Source organism: Engystomops pustulosus, chromosome 2 (assembly GCF_040894005.1).
Source record: "Engystomops pustulosus chromosome 2, aEngPut4.maternal, whole genome shotgun sequence".
NCBI lineage: Eukaryota > Metazoa > Chordata > Amphibia > Anura > Leptodactylidae > Engystomops > Engystomops pustulosus.
Window position 1 is genome coordinate 154848368 of NC_092412.1, and position 12063 is coordinate 154860430.

At 42.1% G+C, this 12063-nt stretch overlaps 1 protein-coding gene across 1 annotated transcript in view; it reads left to right on the forward strand.

Annotated features, from left to right (window-relative positions):
* Window positions 1-12063, forward strand: part of SYTL1 (synaptotagmin like 1) — a 73659-nt gene that overhangs the window by 8852 nt on the left and 52744 nt on the right. The window contains exon 2 of the mRNA XM_072137020.1: window positions 1386-1596. Coding sequence (XP_071993121.1) covers window positions 1478-1596 — 119 coding nt within the window. The 5' untranslated portion in view covers window positions 1386-1477. The remainder of the gene's footprint in view (window positions 1-1385; window positions 1597-12063) is intronic.

Sequence of the window (12063 nt, forward strand, 5' to 3'; positions counted from 1 at the left end):
CCATAATAAGAAACTTATAGGGGGCAATTTACCATACACCAGCAGCGTACGAGCTAAAGTCGTCCCCCCCCCACCCCCGGTCCTGCTACATCAAGAGACCTATGCTTCTATATGACAGGCAGCATGGACGTTGTGGAAAACTATGCCAGCTCCACCGGCGGCTGGGCCCCTCTATGCCCACATGGAATGCACAAGTATTTGCAATTATTTCAAGGCTTCTATGGCAAAAAACTGCTACATGCCACATATGACTTCACATTCAAGGCCTGTGATAAATATATGACCTACCTTGGAGTCAGTATCAGAGTTGGCAGATTTAACTAAGTTAAAATATAATACATTATTGAAATCTGTGTTTCACTTCATATTGGACGGAAAAGTAGAGGATTATTGCTCGCTTAATGTATCTTCATAAAACAACTTGGAGGCATGTCTGTACCACATTTGATAAAGTATTATCAAGTTGCCTTTTTGCCCTGCTGAGTACTGATTTGTGGGTTGAGATAAAGTCTGCCCTCTTTCGCCCCTCTTCTCTGTTGAGTGTATTTTGGTACACGGGTTCTTTTTCCCCAAGCTATGTCACTTGACCCCTTATACTTATCTTCACTTATCTTCTCAATAAAAATATATATGTACATTTCTAAAGCTCTCAAAGAAAGTTTGTCTGTGTTATTAATAGCATGCCAGTGCAGTATATTTGGTTACTAATAGAAAGTCTGATAATCTTATTTGTTTGGACCAGGACCTTTTCTTATACGTCAGAGTAAAGTTTGTGACTGACACAGTTTTACTTTGCTATTTCTTTAAGTCACTATTTTCTTTATGGGTGGGGTGATTAAACACAAATATAATTTAGAAGGGAGAGCACACCCAAGAGCTCAAGTGACGTAGAAGCCCCTGATCTCCTCCTCTGCTAAGTAATTTTTACCTATTTGACTTAATAGTAGTACTTTCTTTATGGAGCTATGTTAGCTCCTTGGTCACATAAAACTAAACATTTGGTTTTTAGATAAAGAGTCCTACGAGTACATCAAGAGTCTTATTGTATGTATGAGAATTAGTTTGTGTTGCATCATGAGCTCTTATTTACTTTTAGGTCTTCTATTAGTTTTCATATTCCAACCCAATATATGGTTCAAAAATGGTTTTAGTGGTGTAAAAAATTATGTTTCTTTAACCTTCCTTTTGCCAGACCTTAGTTCATCACTTCCTTATTCAAGGTTTGTGGTATTTGTATTAAACATACATCCTGTAAATTCACCGCCAAGCAGCTGTAACTAGCACACTGCTCCACAGTGTGTTGTATTATTTTATTTATTTTCTGTTGTTCCGTGTCATATGTTTTCTTTAAGATATATTCATCCTTATTTTATGTTTCTCTGTAGCTACCAAGTAATATTACATCATACGACCCATGGACATTTATCAGGTGTGATTTACTTGTGCCCCATGCTGCTGTGACAAATGTAGGCAAATAATGGATGACAGTGCAGACCTTCTGGATCTCAGTTTTTTGACTGGTGAGGAGCAACGAGTGATAAACCAAGTTCTGGAGCGAGACACACAGCTAAGGGAGAAAGATGAACAGCGAATACAGTAAGTGATGAATTAGTGTATTTAAAAGAGGAAATTTCCAGCATGAGACATAACTTGTTTTAATGTGTCTGTGTAGTTTTACAACCTACTTCTGTACAGGTATTTGGACACATACACAATATTACTGTGAAAGGCTATCACTGTGACCTCTGCATAAAATTACTGGAAGACAGTTAAAGGTAACCTGTCATCAGGAACCCTTTTTCTGGCTCCCCCATTCCCCATAGAGCAGTGATGGCGAACCTTTTAGAGACAGAGTGCCCAAGCTGCAAACCAAATTCCACTTAATTACCGTGAAGTGCCAACATGGCATTTTAAGCTGCAACCTATTGCTACCAGTTCTTCCACATCATTCAAACGTATCGGTCCCTGAGGCCACCAATACAGTTGAATAAAGGAGGACAAATTCAGACTCTCATTGTAGCTTCTCTCCAGGGTCTCTCTGTGCAGGAAGAATGGTGGGTCCAGCAGGATGGCTTCCAAAGATAATGCAGTTATGTCAACACCTTGGGTGATAACCTGAGTGCCCACAGAAAGGGCTCTGAGTGCCACCTCTGGCACCCGTGCCATAGGTTCGCCACCACTGCCATAGAGGATAGTGTACATATTTATTTTTTATAAAAAAAGATAAGTTAGATCAAAGTTTATCTTTCTGTATGCAGAGTTGTGTCCCTAGTTCCCTGGGACTTGCCACCGTCTCATAACTGGATGGTGGCAAGAGAGACATTTATTACTTTATTGAATTTCAATAGCTCCATACAGAAAGAGCAATCCACCTGAAAATATAATTTAATCTATCATGGTGACACGTCATCTCCTAAATCACAGTCACTGAGGTGCAAAGCTTTTTGGTATCAGACACCTTGGTTTTGGTAAAGCTATTCAGTGTATGAACCTTCCCAACCCACTATGAAAGAGACTATATTATCTAGCTAAGTAAATTTTCTTACCCTAGCCGTTTTGTTTATACTTTATAAACCTAGGCTTTCCATTTTGCACCGCTGGGACAGGGATTTAAAAGGGGTTTTTGCCACACGCGATCGGACTTTGGCGCAATCGCACTGGCTTTCGTGCGACAGAAATGAGTCGCAAGCCAAGCACTTACATGCACCGGGAGGCAGATGGGGAACTCCGGCGGACCAGATCGGGGAAGTGACAGATGCAGGAAAACGGGCGCATGATCTAAGAGAATCACGGCACAGTGCATTCCGGATGGACAATGCACTTTCGCGAACTCCAAGGGACCGGGTAAGTAAACGTGCCCCATTATTCGACATCAATATTCGGCAGCCGGATGTGATCTCTCCTGGTTCACCTACTTCACTCAGAGGCTCTGAATTAGACATGCACAATGAGGAATATTTATCAAGGTGTTTTTGTGCGATTTTTTTGGAGTCTCTTATAAATAATGGTTAAAACATAAAACCACTGCTAGTGCACCAACTTGCAAAGCCAAATTTATTTGTGATTTTTTAAAAATAAATCGCTAAAAGTTACAAGGTCACTCCACTCTCCTTCTGGCCTATGTGCTGTTGTGATTATTTTACTGTACTTGCGATTATTTAACCCCTTAATGGTCCTTTTTTTGTTTTTTCATTTCCATTTTTCACTCCCCATCAAAAATCTATAACTTTTTTATTTTTACATGTAAAGAGCTCTGTTATAGCTTGTTTTCTGTGTAACAAATTGCACTTCATAGTATTGGTATTTTTGCAGTGAAAATGCAATTGCTCCTTTTTCTTGTGGGTTTGGATTTTAAGGTTTTCACTGTACGCCCCAAATGACTTTCTACTTTATTCTTTGGGTCGGTGTGATCACGGGGATATCAAATTTATATAGGTTTTATAATGTTTTCATGCATTTACAAATATTAAAACCTCCTGTACAAAAATATATTTTTTCGATTTTGCCATGTTCTGGTGCTAATAACTTTTTCATACTTTGGTGTACGAAGCTGTGGGTGATGTTATTTTTTGCAACTTTTGATAGCGTTTTCAATGCTACCATTTTTAGGACATTTGTATGACCTTTTGATCACTTTTTATTGAATTTTATGTATATGTTTTTCAAAATGCCATTTTCAACTTTGGGCTATTTTCCGTTACGGGCTTAAAAACATTACAATATTTTAATAGGGCATTTTTGGGCACGGCGATACCTAATTTTTACTGTTTATTTATATAATATTAATTCTTTTTTACTTTTGACATTTTTTTTTTTACATTTACAGTATGACAGTATGGGATTTTCCTCCTCATTCATTACAATGTGCAAATCACGGGTCTTCAGGAAGACCAGAGGCTGTCACGGCAACTGATCGTGTGTGCCATACTATTACGGCGCACATCTGAAAAGGGATTAAAAAAATACCAGAGAGATTTATTAACCCCTTCACGCTCCGTGACGTACATGTATGGCGCATTGGTGCGGGGGTGTATGATGAGAGCTCACGGAATAACATCTCTGCTTACAGAGTTGGGTTTTGCTGCCTAATGCTATCACCGATCGCGGGTTTTAACCCTTCCGATGCAGCTGCAATCTTGGTTCTGATCATTGCTTCCCCAAATGTCATGGGGGTGAGCAATTGGTTGCCATGAGAAGGTCTGGACGGGCAGGATAGGAGTGTGGTCAGGACTGGAATCAAGGTCACAATGGGAAATCAGGATCATTGCAGGATTTCTCTAAGGTTCTGAGGCACAAAGATCCAGCAGGGGACACAGGAAGGGGCATAAAGGTGGCTGGCCAGCGGCAATTATCGGCATGCTGGCCCTTTAAATTTTAAAGAGCTGACGCACGCACACCCTCGGAGGCGGGAAGCACGCGACGAGCCACGGGAGACGCCTGCTGGAACCCGGCAAGGTGAATGGCCTCGCGGAGGTACACGGGTGTGCCTGTGACCCCAGAGCTGGGTCGCAGGGGCACCCGGGACAGTAATAAACAGTAAAAATCACAAACACGTTTGGTATTGATATCGCTGCATCTCAAAATATATCTATCAAAATATAGAAACCGTGTATCGCCAGCAGTGAACCCCATAACGGAAAATAGTGCCCAAATGTACAAAGCACTTTTTATAAAAAGTGAGCAAAATGGCAGTGATCAAAAACATCGTATGAAAAAGTTATTAGCGTCAATAGATGGTGAATATTTATTTTCCGTACACATTTGTTCAATTTTTGAGCCCTGTCAATGACCTTATGACTAGTGGTCATAGCTCCCAACTGTCTCAGATTTTCCAGGACAGTCCCAGTTTTTCACTGCTATCCCGCCATCACTGGAGGTTGGGAGAATGTCTCGCTGTGCCTTGCTTTGTCCCAGATGTCTTCTAAGAGTCCCTTCTCTTGGTGCAGATTTGCTGTGCAGCAGGTGCTGGGACCAGGAGAGGGACAAGCTTGCTCTTTCCTGACACCGTCCTCCTGTAATTCTCAGACTGCTGAATATTCATGAGAGAGAGCAGGTGGCAGAGGGGAGTGCTGATCCATGCAGTACTCTGATGGGCAGCCTGTGTGCAAGGTCAGGGCTCTCTACAGCCTGTGCAGGCGCTTACAGTGAAAGCTCTGGCTGTAGCTGCAGGAACTGAGGTGGCGCCTGCCTGGTGGCATACATCTCAGGGCTGACTGAAGACTCCCCTTGGACTCTGCTCCCTCCTTCTGTCTGCAGGGAGAGTAGGGGCCAGTGAGACACCTTGGTTTGCTGGAGGGAAGGTACTTGCCCCCTGCCGGTCATGTGGAAGGTAAGGGGAATCATACCAACAGACCATGGGCTACATGTATAAAGCAGTCTGTGCCATAATACTGGCACAGACTGCACATACATACATGTGAAACCGGTTGCGTTTGAAGGGTACCCCTTCACGGCCCCTCCACTGCCACATAGTGTAATGGTGGTTTAGTCGCCAGAAAAAGTGAACAAGAAATTGTGATTATACTAGTACCTCTAAGTGAGAAAACTGGGCTAGAAGCACTGTTAAATGTAAATATATGGTGTATACGCTTTTTGCTTAAAACAGTGATAAAAAGTAAATAATTCAGTGTGAATTTATGTATAAGCAGAAAATGAGCACACACTGTGATGTCAGCAAGCAGCTGACGTCAAGGTATATACAATGGCAGCGCGCAGGGAGCTTCAGAAGACAGAAGAGGACCTGCAGGGTTGTCGTAAAGGTGAGTAGAGAGGTTTTTTTTTAATAGGCTGGGCATACTTGGCACAGAGGGCTGCTGGCTATATACTAGGGGGCAGGGACTGGCTATATACTTGGGGGCAGGGGCTGGCATTTTACAAGGGGGCAGGCATTGGCTATAAATTAGGGGGAAGGCACTGGCTATATACTAAGGGGCCGGGACTGGCTATATACCAGGGGGCAAGGCATGGCTATATACCAGGGGGCACGGGCTGGCTATATACTAGGGGCTGCTGGCTATATACTAGGAGGCAGGGGCTGGCTATATACTAGGGGGCAGGTGCTGGCCATATACTAGAGGGGAGGGGCTGGCTATATACTAGGGGCAGGAGCTGGCTATGTATTAGGGGGTAGTGGCTAGCTATATACTAGGGGGCAGGGGCTGGCTGTATACTAGGGTGCAGGGGCTGGCCATATTTCAAGGGGCAGGTGCTGGCTATATATTAGAGGGCAGGTGCTGGTTATATACTAGGGAGCAGGCACTGGCTATATACCAGGGAACAGGCACTAGCTGCATATTGGGGGCAGGGGCTGGCTATCTACTGGGGGAAATGGGCTGCTGGCTATATACTAGGGGGCAGGCACTGGTTATATACTAGGGAGCAGGCACTGGTTATATACCAGGGGGCAAGGCCTGGCTATATACCAGGGGGCAGGGGCTGGCATTTTACAAGGGGGCAGGCATTGGCTATATATTAGGGGGCAGGCACTGGCTATATACCAGGGGGCAAGGCCTGGCTATATACCAGGGGGCAGGGGCTGGCTATATACTAGGGGGCTGCTAGCTATATACTAGGAGGCAGGGGCTGGCTATATACTAGGGGGCTGGTGCTGGCCATATAATGGGCATAGGGGCTGCTGGCTATATACTGGGAGGCAGGGGCTCCTAGCTATATACTGGGGGTCATGTGCTGGCTGTCTATATACTGGGTGGAGGCTGTGACCAATGCATTTTCCATCCTTGACTTATACTTGAGTCAATAGGTTTTCCCAGTTTTTGGTGTTAATGTTATGTACCTCGGCTTATACTCGGCAGATTGAGAAACTCAAGGTATCCTTGCGGGCAAATCACTATTTTAATGCAGAATTTTCTTGGCATTCTGGGACTGCAGGAGGAAAAAGGAGGCTGAATTTTCATTGGATTTCCTGCTCAAGGCCCCACAATTATTCCTATACATTCTGGAATGTATAACAACATTGCATATTATTATTATTATATTTTGATTACCTATATCCTGCAGTATGTATGCTCTCCAATTTACTCCTGTCTCTGGCTGTGCTGACAAGTCTTGTGAAAACACCTTGTAAACAACTCACTCACAAAGGTGAGGGGTTGCTGCTCCCTGCTCACTCTGGAGGGATGAGGGGAAGGTCATGTGACAATGCTCTTGGTGTGTACCTGACTGGGAGCTGCTCTGTGGACTGTACAGAATAGTGAGGAAAAATGTCGTCCCTCTTCTTCATCAGTCCCTACAATGCAGTCTGTGATTATACAGAACTTTCTCTGTCTCTCTCTGCACTTCAAGCTATTTCATACACTCCTTTACAGTGTGTGTCCCTTCTGCTCTCCATCCACTGTCTGCATAACAGAAAAGTTATTAGCATTTAGTGCTCACACAGCACACACTATAAACGTTCATGCAACTATTTCACTCCTTTTTCTACCGTTTATTACATTCTCCATGCTCCCTTATGTGATTAAAGTTGCCAGGCTATATACATCCTGTATGTATACTATGCAGTGTTCAATGGATTTACTTGTAGGAATCTCACTAGATTTAATGCTAAATTACTTTATAAGAAAACACAAGGCATCATGGAAACTGTGGGCAGACTAAATTTGATTTTATATTAGGGCAAATGCACAAAGCACTTCACTGCTGCTGAAAATTATTTGTTGGCAGTGGAAAATAAATGCTATATTCTTTGGTATAGTTATGTAGCACAGCAAGGGTTAAATCTCCAAATATTAATTGAAGAAGCAGCAGCGTAGCAGGTGTTAATTGTCTGTGTATTCGTTGGTGAATCTTGTAGCATAGCGACCTCTGAGCGCTGATACTTGATATCAGTGAATTTGGTTTCGGGTTTGTATTCCACAGCCACAATAAAGAGCAAGGGGCTGTGCATTGAGGGAGCAGACCACGCTTGCGCAAAGCATTCCCGAGAGCCGTCACGTGACGTCACTGAGTCTAGTTGAATCCGAGGAAGGGGGCTGGAAAAGGAGAAGGAGGCGTTTGTAAATTATTAACAGAGCAGCTAGTGATGTACATAGAAGCGCCCGGTGCTATTTTGGGCATCAGGTTGACAACAGAAAATCAGAATGTAAACCGAGCAAACACACATATAGCTAAGTGGTAGATTTCCTTTAATAACATCCTCTGGAGTCTAGTAACTTTAACCCCTTCCCGACATTTGACGTAATAGTACTGCATGGCGGGAGGTGCGTTCCCGCAAAATGCAGTTCTATTACATCAAGCTGCGGGTGTCAGCTATATATTATAGCCAACACCCGGCTCTTTTCGGCTTTGCTACTCTTTTGATGGGTATGACTCTCAGTATACCTAAATCCCCAGAGTGATATTCTTGGAAATGTCTTTGAAGCTCCGGAGAGATTCAGATTACAGTTCAGAGATGTTTGATTACGAGATGATGTTGTTGTTGTCGGTGATATGTTCTGCTATGCGTTTTTTTTTTAGTTTTCTAATTGTACATGCCACATATTCTACATTGCATTGTATACAATTGCTTGTGTAGATTAAATGATGGGAGTTGCTATTTATGAAGTTTCTGATTTTGTATGTTGCAGATGTAACTAAGGAGGCATGATTATGTGTTTGGACTACATATTTGCAGATGTTACATCTGGACCCATTGCATTTAAAACTGCCACTAAGAGATAACCAGTTAGTATTCTTAGACGAGACTTCAGGTTGAAACGCGCCAGGGAGGTGCGATTTATGTAGCACAAGGGTTAATTTTGGGACTGCCCTTGTAAGGGCGGGAGAATTTCTGGTGTTAGGGTAATTTTATTAGGGCTCAGCACCCTCCTGTCTTTCCATTCTGAGGGCAAGATCAGAAGGCTTCCTCCCTGCCCTGCATCGTAGATTGGCACTGAACATTTGTGGGGTAAGATTGATCCTACTCGGATCTTATGGGTCAGGTACACTTTATCTATGTATCTTCTACCTCACACCACTCATTTCTGATGTTAATTATTAGTCAATGGATTCGAGCCTGATATAGTTTTTGTTTTTTTACTTCCACAGTGGTGAATAGGGGAGTGTCTGTTTAGTCTTATGTGTGAGTAATACAGTTTTTAGATTACCCCAAAAAACTTTGCATTTTAACTGGTTGTCAGTAAATAAACTGACCTTGTAAGTAACTTGAAAGACCTTGAAACCCTGTATGTCAGGGTTAGCACAGAGTTCCAAGAGTTCCATAGCCAAAGCGAATAGGGCTGGGGATAGGGGCATGCTTGGTAGGTCCCTATGGCATTATGAATAGGTTTTGGTCTCATTGGGGAGTTTAAGGTTGGCTATTGGCTATTGGTTGGTCATATAGAAGTTTGTGGGTAGCAATGAGATCAAGGGGAAGTCTGAATCCTTCTATAAGTAAGGCCATAAAACTGTATCTAATGCTTTTTCAAAATCTGCAGAAGGCATAGTAATTAGAGGGTCCACGCGCGCACTTTCGTCGGACTTTCCAACATTTTTGGGATTTGCACGGCTTGGACACGTCTTTAACAGGGGTCTGCCCTGGGATTGTGCCGCACACGATCGTATTTTGGTGCAGCTGCGCTAGCTTTCTTGCGACGATCTAACTGATTCAGACTGAGCGCAGGATTTAACTTTCAAATTGTGTTGCAAAACAATAGACTTACTTGCATATATAGTATCATATATGTCTTTTGTGAGGAGTAAGGTTGGTGGCAACTAGTACTAATCCTTGCAGCTGTGATTCAAGGGAATACTGCATCTGTGTATGCACGCTGTTTCTTGCATTTCACTGTTAGCAGCATGATAGTTCCAGAGATTAGGTTTTTATGTGCTATCTAGCGATTACCTATAGGGAGATTAGGGACTGATGTAGAGCAAAAATACAAATTAAAGAGTAACTGTAAAGGTTTTTTATTTTTCACAAATCAATAGCTCTTGGGATGTAGAAAAACTTTGCCAATTATCTTTGTTGCAGAAAAAGAAATAGGTAATCCAGCATCCAGGCAAGAAAAATATTCATGTACATAAAATTCTACTTTATTAAAGTATATCTTTAAAAACAATAAAGACGTCTTATAACTTGTCTGACGCATTTCGGACCGTTTGCGGGGCTTGGATGTATTAACTTTTCAGCTTGGTTACAATTTTTTCAACTTTGATGGGACATTTTATTTTCAGCAACAAGGCTGCCCGATGGGAGCTAAATTTTCCCCAACCCTGGCAAACCTGTATATGTCTTGGTTTGAAGAAAAATATATGTATGATGTTAATAATTCTTTTATGTTACAAATTGCATGGTACGGTCGTTATGTAGATGATTAATATGGTCAGGTACCTCAGAAAACATACCAACATTTGCGCAATACATGAACACCAACCCCTTCAATCTCAAGTTTACCTTCTCACATTCTCCTACTACCATTTCCTTTCTGGACATTACAATCACTGGAGATAGTAAAAAAAAAACCTGTATTCATACTAACCTTTACAGGAAACCAGTATCTGGTAACACACTCTTACATGCGTCCAGTTGTCATCCCCCACATGTCACACGCAACCTACCCAAAGGGCAATATATAAGAGCAAGACGAATATGCTCCGATGACATCACATGTAATAATGTTGCAAAACAAATTTCACAGCAGTTCTTAAATGGAGGCTATAATTTATCATTTACACAGAAAAAAAACAGTTATTAGTGTCCAACATAAAATGAAATATTACTAAAAGGAGAATAAAAATAAACACAATGCAAGTACAGACAACCAACCCATCTCTTTTTACAATCATTTCCAACATATTGCAAAAAAACATACGCCCAAGATAACAAACTGTCCCAAATATTAGACAAAGGAGTAAGATTTGAATTTAAAAATGCACCAAATTTGGGTAACATAGTGGGGGTCATTTACTAAGGGCCCAATTCGCGCTTTGCCGACGTGTTACCCGAATATTTCCGATTTGGGGCGATTTTCCCTGAATTGCCCTGAAATCGGGGGGCGTGGCCGAACGAAAACCCGACGGATTCGGAAAAACCGCTGCATTTAAAAAAAAAATGTGTCGCGAAAATTGCAATTACCTTCACTCAGCCCAGCTCGGTGTACTCCAGTGCGTTCCGATTCTTTTCAGCGCAGCAGTGCCACCTGGTGGACGGAGGAACTACCTTAATAAATCCCGGCCGGACCCGAATCCACCGCAGAGAACGCGCTGCTGGATCGCGAATGGGCCGGGTAAGTAAATTTGCCCCAGTGTTCCCTAACTTGTTTGTTACATCAGAGAACAAAAAACATGGTTAAAATATACAGGCAGTTTTAGGTGCGGCGCCACCCGATGCAATTTGTGTCACATCATACATAAAACAACATCTTTCAAATCAACCATTAGATCCAAGGAATATCCCATAAAATCTCATCTAAATTCTGACAGCAATCATGTAGTATATTTCGCTAGAAGCACAGTGCAGTCTACAATATAAGAAATTTCCAAACATGAATCAGCAGCCAACAAAAATAGCAATCAAACGAACACGATACAGACAAACATGTCAGGTAACATTTCCCATTTACAAGTTACTCCTATTGAAAGGGTATTCTGGCAAAAGAGGGGCAGGGATTGGACATAAGCGCTAAGATCTTGTGAGGCATTTCGGATACTAATTTTACAAACACGTTTTCCTGCTGGTCTCAACTATAGAAATGATTTATTGTACATATATTGCATGGATATTGTTTTTGTACGTTAATTTTCTGATTACTATGATCATGTGATTTTCAGCCATTTTGGCCAGTCTGCCACCTCTTAAATACTCTGTGCTACAGCATATCATTAGGCTACAACTAAGGACCGTGAACGGTCCGAAACGCATCAGACAAGTTATGTTATAGGATGTCTCTATTGTTTTTTAAAAAAAGATATACTTTAATAAAATGGAATTTTTTCTACATGAAAATTTTTCTTGCCTAGATGCTGCACATTACCTATTTCTTTTTCTGCAAGTAATTTCTGGTCCCCGCACAGCATGTCTGAGCAACATCTGAATATCATGGTGGCTATTCAAAAGTGGTGAGCTGA